General features: G+C 39.5%; 1 protein-coding gene across 2 annotated transcripts in view; it reads right to left on the bottom strand.

Moving 5' to 3' along the window:
- The window catches only part of LOC308655855 (protein argonaute-4), a 39,393-nt gene extending 12,036 nt beyond the window's left edge, over positions 1–27,357 (bottom strand). Inside the window, exons 1-15 of one of the 2 annotated variants that reach the window (XM_081306195.1) lie at positions 26,889–27,357; positions 21,145–21,310; positions 17,931–18,051; positions 15,370–15,551; positions 14,909–15,045; positions 14,664–14,798; positions 13,174–13,261; positions 11,815–11,962; positions 11,441–11,560; positions 11,158–11,286; positions 10,573–10,706; positions 8,942–9,126; positions 7,740–7,899; positions 4,094–4,409; positions 3,830–3,964 (exon numbers count right to left, since the gene is read on the bottom strand). In XM_081306195.1, the coding sequence (XP_081162321.1) occupies positions 3,830–3,964; positions 4,094–4,409; positions 7,740–7,899; positions 8,942–9,126; positions 10,573–10,706; positions 11,158–11,286; positions 11,441–11,560; positions 11,815–11,962; positions 13,174–13,261; positions 14,664–14,798; positions 14,909–15,045; positions 15,370–15,551; positions 17,931–18,051; positions 21,145–21,310; positions 26,889–26,961 (2,229 nt within the window). In that variant the 5' untranslated portion in view covers positions 26,962–27,357. The remainder of the gene's footprint in view (positions 1–3,829; positions 3,965–4,093; positions 4,410–7,739; positions 7,900–8,941; positions 9,127–10,572; positions 10,707–11,157; positions 11,287–11,440; positions 11,561–11,814; positions 11,963–13,173; positions 13,262–14,663; positions 14,799–14,908; positions 15,046–15,369; positions 15,552–17,930; positions 18,052–21,144; positions 21,311–26,888) is intronic. The other variant, XM_081306196.1, reaches the window with a different exon arrangement.
- Between the last annotated feature and the right edge of the window lie 214 nt (positions 27,358–27,571).

Here is a 27,571-nt window from a genome sequence, read left to right on the forward strand (position 1 = left end):
TCCAAAGGAGGCAAACTTTGTGTGAAGTTCTAAGAAGAGGTCAGTGAGGGAATCTGACCCCCTTAGAGATGAGCAAGTCACTGAGGGAGGGAACACCTCTTGATCTCTGGACTTCCTGAAATTGAAGTCAGTCTAGAGAATTGAAGTCTGATGAGAGCAGGTAAGGACAGAAAGCCAAGTGATTGGTTTTGCAAAAAGTTAAGCCGTGAAAGAAAGAAAGAAAGAAAAATAAGGTATCAGGTAGACTAAGGGAGAAGCAGAGTGAAGGGATGTTTAATGGAAGAATCGAGGAAGGCAGGGGCAAGTGTATAGGGTGAAAAAGAGGTCACAGGATGAGAAAGACTGAAATTCTAAAAACAGAAGGGGTCACTAATGAAGTGAGTCTCTAGAGAACGCAGAAAGAATTAGGGTCAAAAGCAAAGATGGAACCGGTGTGGTGGCTGTAATCCCAGTGGCTTGGGAGGCTGAGACAGGAGGATCATGAGTTCAAAGCCAGCCTCAGCAACACCGAGGCACTGAGCAACTCAGTGAGTCTCTGTCTCTAATAAACTACAAAATAGGGCCAGGGATGTTACTTAGTGGTAGAGTGCCCCTGAATCCCTGGTACCAAAAAAAAAAAAAAAAAAAAAAAAAAGGAAAGAAAGAAAGAAAAAAGAAAACCCAAAAATAAAGATGGAGAATTAGCCTGGGATGTTAGAAGAAGATAAGAAAGCAGAAGATTTGGGACAGGGATGTGGCTTGGTGGTAGAACTCTTGCCTAGCATGCACTAGGTCCTGGGTTTGATCTGCAGCACCACAAAACAACAAAAACAAAACACAAAATTTAACTAAATTAGAAAAGAGCCATCTGTGAACACTCACATCTTCCAGATCTTATTTTCTGGGGAAATAGAAGGTAGGACTTAGTTGACAGTGAAGACAACATGGGTAGGTAGGGGACTTGAAAAAAAATATAAAGGTTTGGAACATATGCTAGGGAGAATAGTATACATTTTAAAATTACAGAATCTAAGGCCTGACTGAGATTTGCAATTTGTTATCATGTACTTATAATATGGTTCATGATTGAACAAATTATTTTCCCTCCAGTAACTCTTGTCAGCTAGAGAGTAGAAGCAAAGAAAATGTCAAGTGAACTAATTCAGATTTAGAGATGGCAAGAGGCAAGTTTAGAGAACTGGAAATGTTGGTAAGGATCAGTGATATGAAGTAAACCAAGAACTGCAACTATCAGTATTGCAAGGAGTTTAGTGACACCGGATGGTAAAGAACAGAAGTAGGAAATAGTCTAGGATTTTGGAAAGTCCTAAGGCTACAAGGACAGCAAGTTCATAGAAGTGTGGAGAGGTGACCACAGCTGTTGAGGATGGGTGGCAGGATACTTTGTGCCCAGCATTCAGGTAAGTGTTCAGAAAATTTGTATTAACAAAGTTTTAGCAAAATCTAAAAAGTCCTGTTAAGTCAGAGTTTGGGAAATTTACAAGACAACATTTTTATTTTATTTATTTATTTTTAAGGTACTGGAGACTGAACTCAGGAGCCTTCTAACACTGAGCTCCATTCCTAGCCCCTTTATTTTTTATTTTTGGTACTGGAGATTGAACCCAGGGGTGTTTTACCACTGTGCCCCATCCCCAGCCCTTTTTTATTTTGAGACAGGGTCTCACTAAGTTGTTGAGCATCTTCCTAAATTGCTGAGGCTGGCCTTGAATTTGGCCATTCCCCTGCCTCAGCCTCCTAAGTCACTGGGATTAAGGCCCGTGCCACTGCACCTGGCAAGACAATATTTTTAATTTAAACTGATTGGTAGGCCCACAGAGAGAGAGAAAAAAAAAACTTTGCTCTCTATTACTTTTTAAAATTTTCTAATTGGATGGGGGTACTGGGGATTGAACTCAGGAGCATTTGACCACTGAGCCACATCCCCAGCCCTATTTTGTATTTTATTTAGAGAAAGGGTCTCACTGAGTTGCTCAGTGTCTCACTTTTGCTGAGGCTGGCTTTGAACTCACCACCCTCCTGCCTCAGCCTCCTGAGCCACTGGGATTATAGGTGTGTGCCATCATACCCAGCCAACCTTGGTTCTTTAAAGATTCAGAAATAAAAACAAGTGGGGTGTGGTGGTTCACATTTGTAATCCCAGCTACTTAGGAGGCTGAGGTAGGAGGATCACAAGAGCAACTTAGTTAAGACTCTGTCTCAAAATAAAATGAAAAGGGCTGGGGATGTAGCTCAGTGGTAGAGCATTTGCCTAGCCTGTAAGAATTTTAAAAAAAGAAGGAGAAGGAGGAGGAGGAAGGGGAAGGGGGGAAATAAAGAAAGAAAAGAGACAAAAAGAAACACCTCATTCTTGGATTAGACAAGAAGCAAAGGGTGTACTAGAAAATAGTGGGAATGTGGCCAACCAGATTTCATGATTAGGCAATGAAAAGGTCTGATCTCTTGGGGATGGATCAGGGAGGGTCTGGACAAAATGAGGTAATGTCATAAAATATCAAAGAAGCAAAATTGTGGGGGCACAGTGCTTCAGGACCATAGTCACAGCTAGTCAAAAGGCTGAGGCAGGAGGATCACTTGATCTCATGAGTTCAAGACGAACCTGGGCAACATAATAAGACTTTTGTACCAATTTTTAAAAAATAGTTTTTAGTTGTAGATGGACACATTTATTTTATTTATTTATTTTTATGGTGCTGAGGATTGAACCCAGTACCTCACATGTGCAAGGTACGCGCTCCACCTTGAGGTACAACCCCAGCCCTCTTGTACCAATTTTAAAACTATATGCTAAAATAAGGAATTCTCTACACTGATATAAAATAGTTTGGGGAGAAAACTTTTAAAAATATTTTTTAGTTGTTGATAGACGTTTATTGAATTTATTTACTTTTTATGTGGTGCTGAGTATTGAACCCAGTGCCTCATACATGCTAGGTAAGTGCTCTAGCACTGACTTACAACCCAGTCCCAGGAAGAGAAATTCTTTACTTCCAACTGTGGTCCAGGCATTGGCAGTAAAAAATAGCAAATGGCAATGAAGTTCAAACAGATAAACTCCCCCTTAAGTTTATCTTTGTCACCCTAATGTACTTGGTGTGTTTCTTACTCCTCTTCCCCAATAAAGCTCTAGAAGACAGCATTTCTATCACACAAAAGAAAATTCATTCCTGAAATTTGTACCATTCAGAATTAGCCAGGTAAACTCAACTGCAATTACTATGTTTATTAAATTATTATTAGGTACTTGTGCTTTTGAGGGAAATAAATATAAATATGCCCACTTCAGATCTGGCTGGAAGTGATGGCACAGTCTTGTACCCCACAGCTATTCTTTTTTTTTTTTTTTTAAGAGGGAGAGAGAGAATTTTAATATTTATTTTTTAATTATCGGCGGACACAACATCTTTGTTTGTACGTGGTGCTGAGGATCGAACCCGGGCCGCACGCATGCCAGGCGAGCGCGCTACCGCTTGAGCCACATCCCCAGCCCACCCCACAGCAATTCTGTGGGGTAGGAGGCTGAGGTAGGAGAATCAGAAATTCAAGACCAGCTTGGACAATTTAGAGAGATCTTGTCTCAGAAAAAAAAAAAAAAAAAAGGGTTGGGGATGTGGTAGAACCACCCTGGGTTTAATACCTAGTAGTGCGAAGGAAGGGAGGGAGGGAGAAGGAGGCATTCAGGGGCAGTGGGTGGTAGAGCAGGATGCTTAGTGTGCACAAGGCCCTAGTTTCAATCTCCAGAACCAGAACCAAAACCAAAACCAAAACCAAAACCAGATTCCCTTGCCACAGAGTCAGATAATGAAACTTTACACTACCGTCTTCTTACCCTTTCTGTTTTATCTGCACAGAACAGTCTTGTGTGATGTCTCTTTTGCACCACAATATATGTTATTCCTGGCCGATAATCTTCCTCCAAACTGATACATGCCTTTCGAATCGCTATTAATTCCGGCCAAGCTACCTAGGAGACAGAAATGGAATCATGTCTCAGAGAGTATCTCTCAGAGCTGATTTACTGAGGAGCCCATGGGAGGAAGCCCCTTTAGATTCCTAGAAGCTCCAGATGGCAACAATGGGCTAATGAGAGTACCTGTTTCATTTGTCCCTCGGATACCCCTCCGCGGTAATAGATGATGCGAGTGGGTTTGAAGCGCGTGGATTTGTAGAACTGGATCAGAAGTTCTCGAACCATGTTAGTGAGGTCCTGGATGACCTCCTGACTGTAGAGGAGCTCTTGGGAGATCTCCTGCCGGGAAGTCTGCACCCGAACCGTGGCGCAATACCTGCTGGGGTGGCCATCCATACTGCCCACCACGGCCGCTATGGAGGGCTTCTTCCCATCTCCCGCTGGAGGGTGAGTGACATCTGCTCCCAGGAAGATGACAGGTTGCTGGAACACCGAGGGCCTGCTCAGAATCAAGGAAACAGCGCCACTCAGACATACGGGTGAAAATGTTTGGGTCTCGAAAAACTGTATCATTATCATGATCATAGATATAATCTTAAGAGAGAATCTGTGCCTACGAGGAGAGAACATAAAAGTACCCAAACCTCAATTCTCTTTAAAATGTGCAACTCAGGAACAGAATCAAGCCTATCTTTTTCTTGGTTTTATTTTTCTCCATAATGTTTATCACTTATACTATATATTTTCACTTATTTATTTTATCTTTTTGTCTGTACACGCCTGTGAATGTAAGCGCTATAAGGGTTTAGAATGATGTCTTGTTTCGTTTTGGTCACTGTTATTTCCTAGTGCCTAGAACACTGCTTTAGCTCATACTTGGCACTGAATAAATATTTATCGAAAGAATGAACTCATTTATTTGGCACTGATTTCTCTATCTAAGGAATCAAGGAAAAAAAATGGCTTGCATGTTTCTCTGGTTAAAGCTAGCCAAAAGAAGGAGGAGGGGGGAGAAAAAATATGATATGAAGTTTTAAAATTCTTAAATATAGGATTTGGGACTGTGAGTATTCATTCTTCATCTAGGAAGCATCCCAAATCTAACAATCTCATGTAACAGGTATTAAAGATGAGATTCCATGAAGACAGAGGCTGTGTGCTGTTTATTTCCCTATCATCAGGAAACACAGGCTCAGCATTGAACAATTAATAACAACAAACATATGTGCCATGTATATGAACAACATAGTATCAGCTCGTGTATATTATGTGAGAGCTACCCTGCTTCTACCTGTATTAACTCATTTAGTCTTCACAACAATTCTATGAAAGAGGTAAAATTTTTCTCTATTTTCTAGATTTAAAAAAAAGATGAGACATAAGAGAATAGAGAATGTGCCCAAGATCACAGACTTAGGAATACAAACCCAAGAAATCGACACCAAAGTTTGCACTCTAAGCCACTGTATTATCTCAAAAGAACGAAGTAAAAATTAAGTGATCTTAGGTTCTTTCCCTATGACCTGTATGCCTCATCACCAATGTTTCAAAAAAGATTTATTTACCCAGATGTTTCACTCAAGAACAGAAATGAGAATTGTGATAAGATTGCATAAGTACAAATCACTCAACATCACACCCTCTTTTCAAATGCAGCAATGACTAATGCTACAGTCCTAAATTTAACTTTTCAAATCATTTTCACATATAGGATTTCACATTAAAAACAATATTTTAGATTTGATAAGGCAGATATTATTATCTTGAAAGATGCTGGTATATGTGAGGGTCTAGGTTTGATCCCTAGCAATACAAAAAAGAACGAACGAAAAAAGTTCATACGGGCACCAATACTCAAATCTCCTTTTAAAAAAAAATTATTTTAGTTGTCAAAGGACCTTTATTTTTATTTATTTATATGCAGCAATGAGAATCAAACCCAGTGCCTCACACATGCTAGGCAAGTGCTCTATCACTGAGCTATAACCCCAGCCCCCCCCCCCTTTTATTTAGAGACAGGGTCTCATTGAATTTCTAAGGCCTTGCTAAGTTGCTAAGGCTGGCCTTGAACTCATGATTCTCCTGCCTTAGCCTCCCAAGCCACTGGGATTCCATGTGTGCACAACCATGCCTGGCTAATCTCCTAACTTTTAGCCAGTACTTTGCTTATAATATCTCTGTCTTGCTTTGGCATTTGGTTACTCCAGAATGGGTCTGAAAAATTCAAATTTAAACAAAAAGCCACTGGGGTTAAACAGGCAAGGTTCCTTCTTTATTTAAAGGTACCAGGGATCAAACCCACAGCCTGTGCATGCTAGGCAAATGCTCTACCACTGAGTTATATATAGCCCCAGCCCTCAAGCGAGGTTACTTAACAGGACATAAAAAAGTTGATCAGGGAGGCTGTGGTTCAGCGGTAGAGCGCTCGCCTAGCATGTGTGAGGCCCTGGGTTCGATCCTCAGCACCACATAAAAATAAATAAAATAAAGATACTGTGTCCAACTACAACTAAAAAATAAATATTAAAAAGAAAGTTGAGCAGGACTGAGGATGTACTTCAGTGGTAAAGTACTTGTCTACCATGCATTAGGCCTTGGGTTCAATCCCCAGAACTGGAAAAAAAAATTAAAATAAACTCAGCTCCATTAAAGTTTATAGAAGTTGGGAATGTAGCTCAGTATCAGAGCTCTTGACTAGTACAGGAGGCAGGCCTCAATGTACTAGGCCTCATTTTGCAATCCCCCTGTCTCAGTCTTCAGAGTACCTGGGATTAAAGGTATGTGTCTGTCACTGCAGCTGGTTTTAAGATAAAATTTTTTTAAAAGGATGAGACTATACCTCAAAGATAGAGCACTTCCCTACTATGCCTGAGGCCCTGGATGCAATATTCACTATTACCAAAAAATAAAAAGAAAAAAAGAAAAAAAAAGTAACTATTTAGCAGAGTGAAAAGGCAAAACACAGAATAGGAAAAGACATTATGTATACATATATCCTAGAAAGGACTTATATTCCATAAACCACAAAGATGTATTAGTGAAAAAGATTCACAAAAGAACTGATAATTCCCTGTGTTGGTATGAAGCAACTAGAACTCTCAGTGGGAAGTAAATCGGTATAGAAACTTGGAAAAGTACTTGATTGTATCTATTGATGCAAAACATAAATATTCTCTATAACTGTATTCTCTATAACTCAGCAATCTCATACCTGGAATTCACACAAAAGAAATAATGCTCACACCCACCAAAAAATGTAAAATTATACAATAAATGTATAAGAATATCTTCCATACAGATGAAATCTTGTGAGTTATTCATATAATGAAATAATGCACAGCAATGAGAAAGAATGAACTACTGTGAAATGCAACAACATAAATGAATCTCATAGATAATAACATGGAGAAAAAGAAGATACACAATATAATACATACTATATGAGTCTGTTTATATCAAGGTCAAAATTAGGCAAAACTAATCTATGATGATAGAGGTCAAAATAGTGGTTACCTTTGCGGAGGGGACATCTATTTTGTTCTGTTTTGCTTTTCGTTGGTGATGCTGGAGATTGAACTCAGGGCCTCAAGTGTTCTAGGCAAGTACTCTAACACTGATCTACACTCCTCATCTATTTGGAGGGGCCAGAGGAAGCCTAACTCGGTGCTGGAAATGTTCTACATCATAACTGGGTTGTGGATGGTACATGAGTGTACACATATAAAACAAATAATAATCAAGATGCATATTTGAGATACCTAGGCTTTACCATAAATTATGTAAGTTAGATGTTAAGCAAATGTAGAAAAAACAGAAGTTAGAATCTTACCTTTGATGAGGTACAAGTACATTGTTAATTCCTCCAAGCTTTGCATTTATCTTCAGGCAAAGATTGGAAAGGGTTTGGGGTGAGGTCTTCACTACATTTTTCACCTGGACACACTGTGTGGCCATACCTAGAAGGGTATCTCCAACACGTTTTACCTCCGCTACAAAAATAAGTTAATTATTTTAATTAATTTCCTTTACCAAGAGTAAAAGACCCCACACATTAACATTAACAGAGCAACTATTATATACTGCAAATAGTGCTAAGATGTTTAGCACTGGAGTAGATGGTCATTTCATCTGCTCATCCTCCAAGGTAGGCCTCCCTTGGATTGGTTCTCCAGGCTCCTCTTCTCCTTCTTGCAGGCCTTGATGCCAGCCTGCTTCCCTTATTCTTTGGTGCTGTCTGCCACCACTTGCTCAGTCCCTTGAGGTTTCTTCTCCCACATAACTGCTCTGGCAAAGGAATCAATCTCCTCCCACTTGTTTCTCCCTCCCAGCCCTTTGAATTTTACTTTTCTGCTCCCCACTCCCAACACTAGGGATAAACAGAAAGTAACAAAAGAAGCAAACACAGACAGGGATGAAGACAGTTTTATAAAGTCTAAGGGCTGGTCAGTGGCTCCTACAACCTTTACTTCCATGATAACCAAAAGAACTTTGTATCACTGTTATAATAGATACAAACTAAGCAGATCCTCTTCTGGAAGTGGCAGGCTCCGCCCCCTCCTCATCCCCACTCTAATATTTCTAAGTGCTTTTCATCACACATTCCAGTTCTCCCAGTTTTCTAGGCCGTGACAGGATTGTACTGCATTTCTTGCCCACATCCCCACCTGTCCTCCTGTCCCCCATATGGTTGGTTATGGCCAAGGAGATGCAAACAGAAAAGAGAGTGGAGGGCTAGCAACATTCCAAATAGTGACTGCTCTGCCAATCTGGGTCCCAGAGTGGGTATGACATGATGGCAAGGAGCAGAAGTCACCATCTACCTTCAATAGATACAAAGCAGAAGCAAGAAAGGGCCTTGTGAATGTTAGGCAAGGGCTCTACCTTTGAGTATACCCCTACCCACAATTTTCTTCTTTTGAACCACGAAGAGTTTGAGATTTTTTGTGACCTAGCTAGCCCTACCTAGCTTATCCTGACTGTCACACCTACTACTTGAAATCATCCCTCATTCAGCATTAAAGTGATCCATACCATATACTGGTGTCTTTCCCGGCAAGATAACAACTATCAGCTGTAGGCCCACATATGTCATTTTCAGATGTTTAAACATGGGCTCCACGCTGTCTGCACCTTGTGCGTACTTGCAGAAACATGGCTGACCCTGGATGGGCATTCCTGCATCCTTGGAGATTTTACGCAGTTGGTCAGTGAAACTTCTGTTGGAAAAAAAAAACCAGTGGCATAGTGCTTTCATTTCAGTGCACATTCTTAGCATGAATATCCTCTTAAAATACTTTCAGTTCTACAAATTCTTAGCCAAAATTAGAACAAACAAATAAACAAACAAAAAAATTTTTTAACTAGTTGCCAAAATAGACTGGCAGTTGTACTACTGCAATTATAGTAGATAAGAATCTGTATTAATAAATCATCAGATTATCGTTTTGATTTTTTTCCAGTGCCAGGGATTGAACCCAAGCATTGAACCCAGGAATTGAACCTTGCACATGCTAAACAAATGCTCTACTACTAAGCTAAACTGCCAGCTCCATCATTTTGAAATTTTCAATGATTATGGCTCAGCTGGGCCCCAAGACTAGAATAAAACTCCTGTTCAAAGATTTTTTAAAATATTGAAATTAGTCATTCTATTCAGAAGAAAAGAGGATCAAAATTTCAGGTAACAAACATTTTGGTAAGGCATACAAGAAGAGTTGGGTAAGCTTGTACTCAACTGAGAACACAGAAACTTGCTATTACAAAACCAGTGTATTTAGGATTACCATCAAACTTGTAAAAGATCTGTTTCAATAATAGTATCAAAAGAGATCACTTAAAATTGAAATTCACTTTTAAGTTTTAAATTTCAAATTTAAGATGTTATTTCAATCTATGTATAAAGCTTTTACAATAATTTCTTTGCCAATATTTTGTAGGATTCCTTTCTTTCATCTCAGCTCACTTGACTTTTTCACCTTTTCCTTAACTTCCTTTATGTAGATAGATGCATCTGTAAGATGTGAGCCAATACTTCCAGCTAGTGACCTTGCCATCAAACAGGATCACTAGTAAAGTATTATTATCATCATCATCATCATCATCATCATCATCATCATCATCATTATTTGAGTTCCAGGGATTGAATTTAGGGGCACTCAACTACTGAGCCACATCCCCAGCCCTATTTTGTATTTTATTGGAGACAGGGTCTCGCTGAGTTGTTTAGCGCCTTGCCATTGCTAAGGCTGGCTTTGAATTTGCGATCCTCCTGCCTCTGCCTCCCGAGTCGCTGGGATTACAGGCGTGCACCACCACACCCGGCTACACTAGTAAATAATAATGGCTAAAAATAAGTGAATTTTTATCTTAGCTGAAAGATAAAATCAGCAGGAAAGGAATCTGAACTAAGAATTCTCCAAGTAGCGTTGCTTTAGCATCGTCACTTACAAAGTTCTGTTCTAAATATATAGAAACTGAGTTGGGTTCTTAATGTAATTCCCACGTTTGCAATTTACTATAACACAAGGTCTTTTCCACAGAGCCAGAGGGTATCACTACAGGAGTCAGGGATTTAGTGCCAGTGTACATAGCACATTCACATAAGGATGGTACTTTCATATCTGGAAGGGATACTACTAGGCTGAAAATACGAAGATACTCACTTTAGTAAATCTTCCCTACATTGTTTCTGAGGCGCAAAACAAGCAACTGCCCAAACTTTAATTTCAATGCCAGCATAAAACTGCTTTCCTCGCATGTCCCAGACACCCTGGTTGGGTGTGGCTACTGTTTTATTCTTAAAAAAAAAAAAAAAAAAAAGAAACAAAAGAAAAGAGAAAGACATTACAATCTAAGGCCATTTTAATGTTGAGGAGGGAATAAACAAAATTCTATCTGGCATAAGCCAGAAGACAAAAAGCAATAATAAGCACAACTATGGGTAAATTCAATGTGGTGAAGTAGAAAAATTCTGGATTATAATCTTCTTTTGACCGGCGTGGCAGAAGCTTGCTGGGATTTTTTTTTCTTTTTTTTTTTTTCTTCTTTTTTTTTTTTTAAAGAGAGAGTGAGAGAGGAGAGAGAGAGAGAGAATTTTTAATACTTATTTTTTAGTTTTCGGCGGACACAACATCTTTGTTGGTATGTGGTGCTGAGGATCGAACCTGGGCCGCACGCATGCCAGGCGAGCGCGCTACCGCTTGAGCCACATCCCCAGCCCCTATTTTTTTTTTTTTTTTAAAGCTTACCCGTCCTCCATATTGCAGCATTGGTGCTGGAAGCACCCTGCCTGTGAGCTCTGTCATTTCATTGTGCACAACAATCCCAAATTCTTTCAGGTAAGGATCAGGTCCACCCACCATACTGTTACTCTTCACCTAAAAAACAACAACAACAACAACAACAACAACAAAAACCCAGAAAGTTTGCATATATAAAAACCAGAGCAACTGTGTCCCATCAGGAATCTTCTAGTTTTTTTTGTTTTTTCATCTTAGAGCTGGCTCATCTTGAAGACCAGGCCTTACTGACCAGTCTACTGATCTCTTCCTGTCTGTCAGGAGCAGATCTTGCTGTGGCTTTGATCATCGTGGAAGTCTGATTGTCTGTGAGTTTCTTTATACATCGCTGTCCTGCCACTATGTTACAGACCTGCCAAGAGGCAAAGAGAAATTAGTCTGTGCAGTAATGGGTTTCTTCATTGTAAGCTTTTGCCAAATTATCCTATATCCTCCATTTCTAGAAAAATAAAAACTGTGAGACAGTGAAGTTGTCTACCCAAAATACTTCAGAAATATTAAATCCTACCACCACTTTAGAGTGGTATCTTTAATAATAATAACAACAATAATAATAATAACACAAGAGATTGGCAGATTGGCAAAACAAAATGTAGTTTAGCTTACCTCAAGTGGCAAGTATGTATGCTTTTGTTCTTGTCCCACTTGGAGACAGGGAAGATGGGGATATTTCAGCTGTAGACTATACTTTTGCTTAAAATATTGAGCTACTGTACATTCCATCGCTTGACCATTTTCTAGCTGCAAAGGAAAACTATAGGAGAGAATTTTAGAAATTCAAATTTTCCTAAATAAGTAAACAAATAGAGCCTACTAACATTTTCCTACCTTGATCAGTCACTTAAAAAACAAAGATCGGAGCAGCAGGTGTGGTTTAGTGACAGAGCACGTGCTAAGCTTGCACAAGGCCCTTGCACAAGGGTTTAATCCTTTGCATCACCAAACCCCCAGCCCAAAACAAACAAACAAGATCAATCTTTGAGTATTTTCAGTTGTCTCTTTAGTCTTTAGTCGTGAACCACAAGAAAAGAATTCAATTGAAATGATCTGTTTGTTAAAACTATGATTACAAAAAAATTTAATTCAAAAATTGAAAGAATTTTTTTATATTTGTTTTTTTAGTTTTCGATAGACACAATATCTTTATTCTATTTATTTATTTTTATGTAGTGCTGAAGATTGAACCCAGGGCCTCACACGTGCTAGGTGAGCTCTCTACTGCTGAGCCACAACCCTGCTGCCCCTCAGAAAGAGTTCAATCCCCGGCCCCTGAGTTCAGTCCCTGGCACCCCCCTCCCAACAACAACAAAAAAATTACAAAGCAATATGTCTTCCCATGACAGGGTTATATGACTTCTAGGTTTCAACAGAACTTGCAGGCCCTGTATTGAGAACTACAATAGTATGATAAACGATGCTGATAATATGGCTCTGCATTGTTAAATACAAGTTGACCTATGTTTAACATGCTAATTTTAAAAGGTAAATGGAATTGAAGGCAGGAAATATGTTTCATAAAAATCTGTCCAAGGTGGGTGTAACAGCAGATAAATGTAGTCCCAGCTACTTAGGAGGCTAAGGCTGGAGAAGTGATTGAGCCCAAGTGTTCTAGACCAGCCTGGGCAAAAAAAGCAAGATCCAACTCAAAAGAAAAGAAAAAGAAACAAATATCTCCATGAAAAATATTTCAAACATTTTTTAAAGCTTTGGTATTAAAATAAAGATTCTGGTAATCTTGAAAATTATACTACATGTGGCTCAGTGATAGAGTGCTTGCCTAGCATATGTGAGGCACTGGGTTGGATCCCTGGCTCCACATAAAAATAAACATAAAATAAAGGTATTGTGTCCATCTACAAATAAAAAAATATATTTAAAAAAATTATACTACAGTTTTCACAAATAATTTTAGTAGCTTCCTTTGTTACCAAAAATGTTATGTCATTTTAGATGTGATTAACATACGTTTGATGACTGGCTGGTCGTCTAGTCACATTACAAACTCGATATTTTCGTTTCATCTGTCCACAGTGAGTCACTTCAACTTTGAGACCTAAAGTTAAAAAAAAAAAAAGCCAAAACATTACAAAAACTGATTCAAGTGTTGTTTCGTTTTATTTTTTTGCCATACTAGGAATCAAACCCAGGAGCATTTTTGTTTTGTTTTGTTTTTATTACTGAGTCACATCTCCAGACGTTTTTTTTTTTTAAAGAGAGAGTGAGAGAGAGAGAGAGAGAGAGAGAGAGAGAGAGAGAGAGAGAGAGAGAGAGAGAGAGAGAGAATTTTTTTAAATATTTATTTTTTAGTTTTCGGTGGACACAACATCTTTGTTGGTATGTGGTGCTGAGGATCGAACCCGGGCCGCACGCATGCCAGGCAAGCGCGCTACCGCTTGAGCCACATCCCCAGCCCCAAGACATTTTCAATTTCTATTTTGAAACAAGGACTTGCTAAATTGCAGTGGCTGGCCTGGAACTTGTTGAACATTGTTTTTTTAAAAAAATCATGACATTACCTGGCCAGGTGGTGCACACCTGTAATCCCACAGACTCAAGAGGCTGAGATAGGAGGATCACAGGTTTGAGGCCAGCCTTGGCAATTTAGCAAGACCCTCAGGAATTCACAAAATAAAAAGGCTGAGGAACCTCTGGTACCAAATAAATAAATAGAAATAAAAATCATTAACAGGCAAAACCCCTCAACTAAGCATAATAAATTAGAACTCAGATGATCTAAGATGTTTAACATACTCTGTTAATTCATTCAGTAAATATTTAATAAGTATTAACTACGTTCTGAAATTTATTCTCAGCTCTGGAGACAACCCTCATGAAATTTATACTATAGTGAGAGAATATAGCTAACTATAAGTGAAGAAGAAAAGAAATTCCAAAAGGATAATAAATAAACTTGCATTATTTTATTAAAAGGTAAAGTTTTTTTTTTTTTTGGAGGGGGCAGGGATTGAACCCAGGAGTGCTTAACCACCGAACCAATCCCCAGCCCCTTTTTCTATGTTTTATGTTGAGACAGGGTCTCGCTAAGTTGCTGAGGCTGACTTTGAACTTGTGATCCTCCTGCCTCAGCCTCCCAAGCTACTGGGATTACAGATGTGTGCCACTGCATGTAGCTGGTAAAGTTTTTAAGTAGGTAAGGATAATTTTATTGAGAGACTGACACATGACAGCTATTGTACCAGGAAACTTTGTAAACCTAATTGCATTTAATTCTCACAACTCTGCAGACATATATTATTGCCTGTTCCTTGAGATGAATAATTTAAATAAACCAAGACTCACAGTGTTAGTTTATTTAAATTATTAGGTAGGTGGTTAAGGAACTTGCCCAACTAACTAGGCTGGGATGGAAGCCCAACCTTTTCTGACTTCAAAGCCAAGGCCACTTACACCATACATAGTTGCCTCACCAAGACTATATTAATGGAAACACCTACCTCTGATTTCTTTGGTAAACTTGACACGCTGGGAGTCTGTTAGAGGTTTGGTCTGTTCATTGATGTTCTGAATGTCTAAAACCTCACACATGAACTCAATAATAGGCTGAGCCCTGTAGAAAGCAGTTGCAGATACTAACAGAGAGGAAAGATGTTTAGCTTTAGGGGGAAGGGAAGGGCCAAAAAACAAACAAGCAAACAAAAAACAGCCAAAAAGTTAATGAATAAAGAGAGTTCCATCCTACCATCAATGTTGAGCATCATGTTCCACATAGCAGGTCTTACAGACTGATGGAAACCAAACCAAACCTCTCTGCCCCCTCCCAGAGGGTGGTAGTAACCTTCAGGAGGTGAGAAGAAGGAACGACCCACCGGAGTATACCTGGAGAAATAAGAGTGCATGTTTCATAACAAAAACTTGAAAGGGGCTGGGGTTGTGGCTCAGTGGTAGAGCGCTTGCCTAGCATGTGTGAGGCCCTGGATTCGATCCTCAGCACCACATAAAAATAAATAAATAAAATAAATGTCTATCAACAACTAAAAAAAAAAATTAAAAAAAACCTTGAAAGATTTTTCATTTCACTCTGAACTTTGTGAGCTGAAATTAAGTTTGAATTATGACTTATACAGAACTTTTCAGTGGTTAAATGTAACCTACCAAAAAGTCTGAACGTCTACGGAAAAGAATCCAAACCAAGGTACTGACCTCATAGAGGGAAGATGTCTTGTGATAACATCAAGTGCTTGTACTGAGTCATCTGGGACTTCATTCAAGTGCCCAGCTAAAGCTTCTAAAAGCAACTGAAGGCTTACAACAGACACCCATTGAACAGACACTTTGAAGGTTTGGTCTTTACCCTCACCTGGGAGGGTCACTTCCATATCAACCTAGGAGAAAAAATACATATGTACAAACATACATGTTTACAAAGTCTGTGGGAAAGATTTCAAGAATATTTAATAATGACTTATGCATAAATGTCTTCATTTTAATATTTTCTGTAATTATAAAACATTGGAAACAATGTAAGTATCCATCAATAATTTAATGTGGATTACTGTACAATAGTTAAAAATAAGTAGATACTACAATATGGATGAAGTTTAAAAACATTACACTAAGTGAAATAAGCCAGACAGAGCCATGCGTCACCACAATCCCAGTAACTAGGGAGGCTGAGGCAGGAAGATTACAAGAGCGAGGCCAGCCTCAGCAATTTAGTAAGGCCCTAAGCAACTTAGAGAGACCCTGTTTCAAAATAAAAAATAAAATTAAATTAAAAGGACTGGGGATGTGGCTCAGTTGTGAAGTGTCCCTGGGTTCAAACTCTAATACCACCACCACCAACAACAAAAGTCAGACACAAAAAGACAAATACTATGTAATTCCACTTATATGAGGTACCTAGAATACTCAAATTCATAGAGAAACAGTAAAATAGTGGTTACCAGGGACTGGGGGCAGTTAGGTATGAGGAGTTACCATTTGATGAGTTTCTGTTTGAGATGATAAAAAAAAGTTCTGGAGATGGGTGGTGGTGATGACTGTGCAACAGGGTGAATGCACTAAATGATGGTGAATTGTACACTTAAAAATGACTAAGATGATATATTTTATGTTATATATATTTTGCCATAATAAAATAATTGAAGTTGAAAAAAAATAAGATAGATCTAAATGCATATAAATGAAAAGACCTCCTAGGCATATTGCTGAATGGAAAAACAAATCACAAAATATATGTGGAAAAAGCATATCTATAAATATGCATGAATAATTAATACATATAAAATATTTTAAAAGATATATGCCAAATTATTATAGCAATATCCTTTAAAAAGGAAAATGGAATGCAGAGGTGCAAATAGGAGGAAGAGGCAAGAAGCCACAACATTTCTAGACTGTCTAGATAAGCTATAATGAGCATATATTCACATATTACTGTTTTAATTTTAAAAAATAAGTGTTTGGGCTGGGGATGTGGCTCAAGCGGTAGCACGCTCGCCTGGCATGCATGTGGCCCGGGTTCGATCCTCAGTACCACATACAAACAAAGATGTTGTGTCCGCCAAAAAAACCCTAAAAAATAAAAATTAAAAAATTCTCTCTCTCTCTCCTCTCTCACTCTATCTTTAAAAAAAAAAATAAAAAATAAGTGTTTAAAAAAGTACTATGGTATTATGAATGTATTTTCACAAGTGAGAATTATAAAAACTCCACTGTTCAGATCTAGATAGTATTTCTTTAAAGTACATTATTAATATGAGAAATTTTAAATAAGATATAAGTAAAGAAGAGATGACAGGGCTGGGGTTGGGGCTCAGTGGCAAAGCGCTTGCCTCACACATGTGAGGCACTGGGTTCAATCCTCAGCATCACATAAAAATAAACAAACAAAATAAAGATATTAGGAAAAAAAGATGAGATGACAAAATCAATTAATAATAATAATTAATTAATATTATTAATTATTAATTATTAATTATTCTGTAGATTGAACCCAGAAACATTCTACCACTAAATTATATCTCCAGCTAATTTTTACTTTATTTATTCATCTTTTAATATATATATTTTTAGTTGTTGATGGACCTTTACTTTTTTTTTTTAGTTGTAGATGGACACAATATCTTTATTTTCATTTATTTATTTTTTTATGTGGTACTGAGGATTGAACCCAGCACCTCATGCGTGCAAGGCAAGCACTCTACCACTGAGCTACAACCCAGCCCTGGACCTTTATTTTATTTATTTATTTATTTATTTATTTATTTATTTGCAGTGCTGAGCATCCATCCAGTGCCTCACATATGCTAGGTAAGCACTCTACCACTGAGCCACAACCCCAGCCCTTTATTTATTTATTTATTTATTTTAAGTTATAGATGGACACAATACATTTATTTTGTTTATTTTTATATGGTGCTGAGGATCAAACCCAGTGCCTCACACGTGCAAGGCAAGTGTTCTACTGCTGAACCCCAACCCCAGCCCCTTACTTTATTTTTTGATACAGGATCTCATTAAATTGCTGAGGCTGGTCTTGAACTTGCAATCCTCCTGCCTCAGCCTCCTAAATAGCTGGGATTGTAGGTATGTACCACTGCACCTGGCTTCAACCTAAATTCTAATGCTCATCTCATCTTCAAGAGACAACTGAATATGGACAGAATATCACATGTATCATTACTATGAAAAAAAAAAACATTTTTGCCATATGTAATTACTACTACTTGACCTAAGTGTTTCTTGCTGTTAACACTTACCCTATCCCGTCCAATTGGCAGTGGATGTGCTGTGTACATGTTTCTTTTGCCATCATAGCCAGGCTGCCGATCACCAAATATCTGCATCTTGAAGTGTCTCACCATTGTATCTACTACCTCCCTTAACAGTAATGGAGACAGTGGTAGTTAGCTTTGTGAAATGGTGAACAGTAAGGGAAGTATCACTGTACCTTCATCATCTAAATTCAGTTAATACTACTTGGAAAATGTAAGAGTCAGTCTCTACTGATTCAAATAACTTTTAAAAATTAGTTATCTAAAGAAAGGTAGCAACAAATGAACAAAGGTAACTGTAAGATGATAACACAAGGGGAAAATAAAAGGAAAAAGAGCACAACATTTCTGGCATCCTCTCAAACTCCTCTTTCCCAAATCCTCTCCTGAGACAAACAACTTTTAAGAACAACCAAACTCAGGCCAGGTGCCCTGGCACACACCAGAATTCTAGGGACTTGGGAGGCTGAGGCAGGAGGATCACATATCAAAGAGCCTGGGAAACTGGCAAGACCCCATCTCAAAAAATAAGGTGGTGCATGCCTGTAATCCCAGTGGCTCGGGAGGCTGGGAGGCAGGAGGATCTCGAGTTCAAAGCCAACCTCAGCAAACGCAAGGTGCTTTTGCTCGGTGAGACCCTGTCTCTAAATAAAATTGAAAATAGGGGACTGGGATTGTGGCACAGTGGTAGAGCACTCCCCTAGCACGGGCGGGACCCAGGTTCAATTCTCAGCACCACATAAAAATAAACACATTATGTTGTGTCCATCTATACCTAAAAAATAAATACTAAAAAAAAAAGAAAAGAAAATAGGGCTGGGAAGGTGGCTCAGTAGTCAAGCGTCCCTGAGTTCAATCCCTGTTTATCCCCCATACCCCCCCAAAAAATAGCTGGGGATATAGCACAAAGGTAGACTATTCCTGGGTTCAATCCCCAGTGCTTCAAAAAAGAAAAAAAAAATTTAGGCTGGGGTGCAGCTCAGTGGTAGAGTATGGCCTACAAGAATGCATGAAGGCTGGGGTTGTGGCTCAGTGGAATATTTGCCTTGCATGTGTGAGGCACTGGGTTCAATCCTCAGCACCAAATAAAAATAAGTAAATAAAGATGTTGGTGTTCATCACTAAAAATAATATTTAAAAAAAGAGAATGCATGAAAAGGAGCTTTCTAGATTTCTAGAGTTTCTCTAATCTTACCTCCTAGCATATTTATACACACACATATGAATACATCTCAGTGGCTCCCCCCAACCTTATTCCTATCTTTCTATCCTTCCTCTCTGCTTTATTTTTTTTATCACATCTTATTTATCTACTTTTGCTCTTCCCAATCAGAAGAGAAACTGAATAGAAACTCTTCAAGGGTATGATTTTTTTTTTTTAACCGATTCAGGGTCTTTTACTTTTCTCTACACCTTTTATGCCATGAATTCCTAGGGCATAAGTTACAGCAGCTTAGACGGGCTCTCACAAAGTTTGCATCTCTGGGCAGAGCAGGTGGCACTTCAGCTGAACCCAGGTCTTCTCTTTGGCTTCCTTCCTTTTGTGATCATTTTCCTTTGCACGTTTCATGAGGCTATTTTCAGCTTACAGAGAGAGTGCTTAATATGCTCAATATGCACATTTGTTCTCTTGGCAGGAAGTTTGCTCTTAACGCATTTGTTTACAACAATGCCAAGAGCATGCTGGCCAACACCAGAGACTCTTCCAGTTTTACCATGGAAACACTTTGGGGCATTCCTTTTTGAACAGGATCCATTCCCTTGATGTTTATAGCAACACCTTTTCTATAGATTCACATGTATATGACCAATGGAATGATACCATGTTTTCTAAAAGGCCTAGAGAACATACAGCAGGTACCTCTCTTCTTTCCCTCTGTGTTCATCACTTTATCAAATTACTGGAACATTGCAGCTCTGGTCAAAAGGCAAGAATAAAAACTTTTGCCTTTGTGGTTGTTGTTCATCTGTTTTGCAGTGCTGGGGATCGGACCCAGGGACTTGAACATGCTAGGCAAGTACTGTACCACTGAGCTTCATCCCAAGCCTGTGCCTATTTTATTCATATTGTATTCCCACAGCACAGAAAAACATCTGGTACAGAGTAAGCACTCCTGACAATATTTGTTGAACGGACCAAAGTTAGTCATTGTCATCACTTCTATTACCATTGATCTCAGCTGTACCATAGTTGAATAATTATGGTCTTACATAACACTGAACTGTACCAGAAAGCCACATGATTAATCTATAATGAGAAAAAAAGTTAAGCAGCACAAAATATTTCACTTGACAGCAAAAGCATTCTTAGAAAAGCAAGACTCAAAAAATCAAAGACTGATTAAATATCACTACATGGAAATAAAGAAAAGTAAAGTGGATATAGATTAATTTTTGCTACAGGGTATATATTCATATCTGGTAAATTCCTGATACCAACAATAAAACTTATATCACCTAATCAGACCCCCTCTTGGATAATGCAAGAAACAGATATCTCTGTAAGCTTACTTTTTTTCAGTGCTACAAGATAATCTGTCTTTCACTTAATACTTCTCATGTCCAGTAAAACACTTAAAAATAAAATTTGAATTTCCAGATACTTCTATTTTCCATAGACATGAATGTCTTCATCTATTTTTTACAAATTTCAGCTAGGTCAAGCAGAGTGGCACACATTCATAATCCCAAAGACATTTGTTGTTCTAAAGTAGGAGTAATATAAATTTGAGGCCAGTTTAAGACACTTAGCAAGAACCATCTCAAAATAAAAAGATAAAATAAGCCACGCACGATGCTGCACGCTTATAATTCCAATGATTTGGGAAGCTGAGGCAGGAGAATTACAAGTTAAAGGCCAGCCTAGGCAACTTTGTGAGATCCTGTCTCAATAAAAATTAAAAAGGGCCCAGTGGTAGCATCTTTGGGTTCAATCCTCAGTACAGAAAAAAAAAAAATGTAAATAAAATTTCTGCTACCCTTGGTTAAAGAAAGAGCTATCTTTTTTCATTCAATGATTGGCTAATGAAATATGCAGCACTTTGTTAGAACCAAGGAGGATAACTACCTAAGAAATTTACCATCTTGGATTACAAACAAAGCATATCTGTTGAAAGAATTCAGATAGCAATATGATACATAATAAACAAATCATATGCACTTATATATATGAAGAACATATACTCTTTCTAATCCTTACCTGTTGACTCTACGAGGCCGTTTTTCTGGTTTAATATCCACATCATAGTGATACACATCTATTTTAGGGATCTGAACCTGAAAATGATTAGCTAACAGTCGAATTGGTTTTCCAACAGTTCCAAGGCCCGGACGACGAGGTGGCTGAAAGAGGCTAGTTGGAGGTCCTAAAGAGACAGAAAGATATTTGTGCTATTTGGTTAAGAAGGAGAATATTCCTCCTCATCATCATCATGATAGTTGTAATTACCAGTATCTTACTATTCACTGAACATCTCTGATATAGAGTTTAGGGTGTTTGTTCACCTAAGGGTCTCCATATTTCTAAATATTTTGCCATATTGCTATTATTTTGAATATAGGAGTCATCAAAATTAGATAGCTAGGTGTGGTGGCACATGCCTGTAATCCCAGAGTCTCCAGAGACTGAGGTAGAAGGACTGCACGTTTAAGAGCCTCAGCAACTTAGTGAGGCTCTATGCAACTTAGCATGACCCTGTCTCAAAATAAAAAAATTAAAAAGAGTTGGTGAAGTGACTCAGTGGTTAGGCACCCCTGTGTACAATCCCTGGTATGGGGAAAAAAAACTCAACTTTTAAACCATTTTTGCTGTCTACTGGTATTTACTTCTAAATATTGAAGTAACATGCTTATAATGTTTGTTCTTGGTTTACATAGAAGATGATTATTTAGTATGCTTATTATCACCCCATCTCCACAGAATTCCTCTCTCCTCTCTTTCTCCCCTCTCCTCTCTCTCAACTGAACATCTACAACTTTTCATCAGGAAAGGATTTTGTGTTACAATCTGGGAAATATTTGTCTAGATAAACCCTTACTTCCTTCGATGAGAATATCAAATGAACACAGGCCTTAAAATTGAGCATCTTTTCTGCTCTGAATAGGTGTGAAGCAAAGTGGGTTATGGTGACAATGGAAAGATCCAAATTTTTCTGCAATGGCATTTCACTAAGAACAAAGAATTCAGTGAGGAGAGAAAGCTTTGGCAGGATAAGCTGTTCTGATGCAACATCTCTTAGGATAATTAGAGCAAATATTTTAATGAAATATGTAATGGTTGATCACCATATATTAATAAACCACTAAAATTTTTTCACCTGTTATACCCATTGTTCATTTTTCTCCTAAATTCTACTTGTTCTTCAAAACTCAGTTCAGGTTCTGGGTATGGCGGTTCATATCTGTAATCCCATCTATTTGGGAGGCTGAGGCAGGAGGATCGAAAGCAATTTATCGAGGCCCTAATCAACCCAACAAGACCCTGTCTCAAAATAAAAAGGGCTGAGGATGTGACTCAATGCTAGAGTACCCCTGAGTTCACACCCCAGTACCAACAAAACAAAACAAACACTCCCAGTTCAGGGGCAACCTCCTCAGAAAGTGTTTCTTGATCACTCCAGACTAGAGGCTCCATCCTCTATATTCCCACGCTTCTCTGTACAGGGTAGCACTTAGCACAAGCATAAGAAACCACTTCTTAAATTACCCTGTCTCCTCCTCTAGTCTGTAAATTCTTAGAAGAAACAGATCTGCAGTTCACAATCTCTTCAACATCTAATTCAACATTTAGCATGTTATAAGAACTCAATAAATGTTAAACTGAACAATGTCAATAAACCCAGATAGAAACTAAACAGAAAACTCATCCCTAACATTCATGAATTATTTTTTCAATAAAGCAAAAGCACATAATTTATATCAAAAGCATTTTTAAATTTTATTAATGGTTGTTGGATATTTATTTTTATGTGGTGCCGAGAATCGAACCCAGTACCTCACACATGCTAGGCAAGCACTCTACCACTGAGCCATAACCCCAGCCCTCAAAAGCATTATTGCTTAAAGTTGTTCCACTTTTAGTGTAGAAGGGGATCTATTTGGGTGTGATAAGATAACTGTAAACAAGGCAAGAAGTAAACAATAAATAATGTCAGAAGCAACAGGCACACTGAATCAACCCAATTAAATCAGATAAACCATCGCTGAATTTTCCAAGACACATTTAAGCAATCATTATAACAAATTAGAAGAAATCCAGCTTTATAGTAAAAATTTGGAAAAAGAAACTTACACCAAGTACCTTGCCTATGACTTTGATTTTAAATAATGACTAGAATCTAGGTCTCCTAACTCCCAATCAGTACATTTTCCCTCCAGTGTTCTACACAATCCTCTGGATACTTCACTGAAGTGCCTTATGTCTAAGGAACAGAGGCAGAGGGATTTAAAGAAAAGGAATTAAGAAGCAGAAGGCTCGGGGCTGGCATTATATCTCAATGGTAGAGCGCTTGCCCAGTGTGAGGCACTGGGTTTGATCTTCAGCACCACATAAAAATAAATAAATAAATAAATAAAATGAAGGTATTGTGTCTATCTAAAACTTGAAAAAAAAAGTAGAGGGTCAGAGTGTAGCTTAGGACAGTATCTGCCTAGGACACAGAAGGCCCTGGGTTCAATCCCTAGCACCAAAAAAAAAAAAAAAAAAATATATATATATATATATATATATACACACACACACACACATATATATGTGTATATATGTGTATACATATATATGTATATATATACACACATACTAATTTTTCTTTCTTTAAAAAATTTTTTAGTTGCAGTTGGACACAGTGGCTTTAATTAGTTTATATATTATTTATTAATTATTATTATTATTACTAGTTAATTAATTAATTTATTTGTTTATGTGGTGCTGAGGATCAAATCCAAGGCCTTGCATGTGCTAGGTTAGCAAGCTACCTCTGAGCCACAATTCCAGCCCCTGTTTTTTTTTTTTTAATAAGAAAATGTACAGAGTGATCATTTTTTAATAAGCTTGGAATAATTAATAAATTAATATTTAATAAACTTGGAACACTTGGGGGAGGAGGTACTGAGGATTGAACCCAGGGGCACTTAACCACTGAGCCACATCCCCAGCCCTTTCTATTTTTTGAGACAGGGTCTTTCTAAATTACTGATGCTGACTTTGAACTTGTGATCTTCCTGCCTCAGCCTCCCATGTCACTAGGATTATGGGTGTGGGCCACCTCACCCAGCTAAAATCTTTATTCCACATCTGATTTTTTTGAAATTGGTAAACTGTCTACTTACTTAGTGAAGCAGTAAAATACAGTGGCTAAAGGCTCTGGAACCAAACTACCTGGGTGTCAGTTCTGGTTTTACCACTTCCTAACCTCATGACTTGGGGCCAGTTTTTGGTTTTCTTGCACCTCAGTTTCCCATCTATAAGGTAGGAGTGTGTGATAATATCATCTGTTTCATAAGGCTAGAGTGATGATTCTATGAAATGATGTATATAAAAGGCTTACCATAGTGCCTTGCAACAGTAAGTGCTCAATAAATGTTAGCTATTATTATTGCACTTGCATAAAGATTAGAGCTAGTTGGCTGGGGTTGTAGCTCAGTGGGACAGCGCTTGCCTAGCATGTGTGAGGCACTGGGTTTGATCCTCAGCACCACATAAAAATAATAAATAAAAATAAAGTCATTGTGTCCATCTACAAGTAAAGAAAAATATTTTTTAAAAAAGATTATAGGGCTGGGGATGTGGCTCAAGCGGTAGCGTGCTCGCCTGGCATGCGTGCAGCCCGGGTTCCATCCTCAGCACCACATACCAACAAAGATGTTGTGTCCGCCGAGAACTAAAAAATAAATATTAAAAATTCTCTCTCTCTCTCTCCTCTCTCACTCTCTCTTTAAAAAAAAAAAAAAAGATTATAGATAGTGCTGAAACTCCTGAATTTTATATTGGTGGCATTTCCAAAATTTGGTAAAAGATTTCCCCAAAAGGGAAACATGTGACTTAACCCAGAATAGATGAGGTCAACCTTAAATGAGAAGAATATTAAACAAGGAGTCAGATGTCCCAGACTCCGGTGGTCACTTGACCACTCAGCTTTGAGACATTGATGAAGTCATTTATACTCTCCAATCCTTACTCTTCTTATCTGTAAAATGGGGAAAATACCCATCTTTTCTACCTCCCAGAGGATCAAAACAGCTAATAGTTATGAAAGCACTTTCCAAAAGCACTGCAAAAATAAGTTATAATCAATAGAACCAAAATAAATGTGTAAGGCACTGGGTTTGATCTGTGGTTAGTGAGAATTTTCTACAACCTTAACAATCCTGGGTGAATGATAAGTCTTCAAACCTGCAAAAGCTGAAATCAAACCAAGTAGGGAAAGATGTCTCTTGAGCAATTTCTAAGGACACCAGGCTGATCCTTTCCATGAAACTCAGTTTGTGACACAGTTACATAGTCTCTTTCCATATCATCTCATAAATGCAACAGTTGTTTCAATTACAAATTATTCATAGGAGGAAGGGAAGAAACACTTGTTGAGTATTTCTAATGCATTAGTCTTTACAATAAAATTTCTCTCATACATTATCTCATTTCATTCTCACAACAATCTTATACCACATAATTATTATTACCCTCATTTATTGATGAGGAAATGGAAGTTCAAAGGAATTAAGTAATTTGCCCAGGGTCATCAACTATTAAATTACTAGACTGAATTTGAACAGAGGTCTATTACATTCTGAAGTCCTGATCATGCCTTTAGCTGAGGGCCATATGTGAAGTAACTTAGCATAACACTCATACTGAAGTTTATCAAATAATGTGAATGTGGCAAACTAATTTATTTTTATAGGCATATGAAATTCGATTATGAGAGACTTTAAAAAATTAAACTTTAAGCAGCAAATTAAGGTATGGTTTAATCACTCAGCTATGCAAACAAGTTCTAAGTAAACAAACTTGCAAAGTCTCCAAACTCCAATGGTAAGTCTAATTTTCTATGCACTAAAAAACAAAATTAAACATTCTACAACTAAGTCGTTAGGCAGATAAGGTTTGAATATTAAAATTAATTCCACCATGGCCCTAAACCTGCCCTACTTAGCCAACGCATTAGAAACCTGTTGGGGGTTTGAGGTGGGTGCATCAGACTCCAATCACAGTGCAGCTTGGAATGGTCCCTCTGGTGGGCTGAGTGAGGGAGATAACCAGAGGCCATCACTACCCACCGGGAGCTACAGTTTCCAAAGCACTTTCTCCTTTATTTGATCCTCATAACCTCTCATGACCCATTAGAAGAGAACTCGGGTTATTGATGTCTGTACTGGGGTGCACTGGCTAGAAATTCCCTTGTCACTCAAGGCTAACCCACACCATTCTGAGACTGACAGAAGCCAAACTTCACGTTGGACATTTTGTCCCTTAGCCTTCAGGCGTCATGAGAAGTGTTTTGGGGAAGTTCTCCTTCATCTGAGGGATCTGGGCCATCTCCCAATAGAAAGAAAAACAGGGGTGCGGCCCCAAACCAAGAACACCCTTAGTAGTAGATGGGGGGTCCTTCCTGGGCTGGGCCAGGCCTCCGCATGCACCGGGCTCAGGTTGTCATTTATGAAGCCCAAACTAGCCCTGGAGCACAGATCCTCTCCTGAGATTGGGTCAGGTCTCCCCTGTCTCCGGGGGCACGGGTCACCTTCCTGGGCCTCCCTCCCCTAGACCTCAAGATTCAGTCCAAGGCTGGGGCGCGGTCCCCGCCCTCGCCCGCCCGCTCGCGGCCCGGGTTAGCTCTCTCCGCCTTGTGCAGAAGGGCAGGGGTCCCCTTCCCCGAGGCCTGGAGGCCCGAACCCGGGTACGCACGGGCCGGTGAGGGCGACAGGGCAGAGACAGTCCCGCCCGCCCACCTGTCCGCCAGTCCCGGGCCCCGGGTCCGGCCCCGGCCCGAGCGCGCTCCTCACCGGGTCCCAGCGCCTCCATGGCGGCGGCGGGGGCCGCCTCGCCCCGGTCCCCGGTGCCTCCCGCTCCGGGCCCCGCCGCCGCCGCCGCGTAACGCTTGATCTCCGGAATATTGGCGCTGGGGGGGCGCCGCGGAGACGCGGGCGCTGGGCAGGGGGCGGCGGCGGCGCCCGGCCCGGGGACAGGGACCCGGCTCCCGCGGCTCTTCCGGCCTCAGCGACAACAAAAACAATCCCCGCCGCCGCCACCGCTGCCAGCGGGAGCGGGAGCTAGAGCGGGAGCTAGCGCGCGCGCCTGCCGGGTGGGGAGGAGGCGACGGGCGCGCGCGGCCGGGGGTCCCGGTTGGCCAAGGGGGCGTGCGCGGCCCCGGGCGCGGGGTCCACTGAACCCGGCCGGGGACGGGGGCGGGTTGCGGTGGGGACGGACGCGCGCCCGGAGGGGCAGTGCCCAGAGGACGTGTCGGGCACGCGCCCGCCGGCCCGCTCTGCCCTGTGCTCTTGAGGCGGCCAAGGGGCAAATGGCTCTCGGAGCTACTTGGGACCACCACCTGGGTGTCAGGGTGCGCAGCCACCCTTAAAAGATCTGAATTCCATCCCTGCTGATCCACAGGGCCAGTTCTCCACTTCTGTTG

The sequence above is a fragment of the Spermophilus citellus genome, assembly GCF_964194105.1.
Source record: "Spermophilus citellus genome assembly, chromosome: 9".
Taxonomy (NCBI): Eukaryota; Metazoa; Chordata; class Mammalia; order Rodentia; family Sciuridae; genus Spermophilus; species Spermophilus citellus.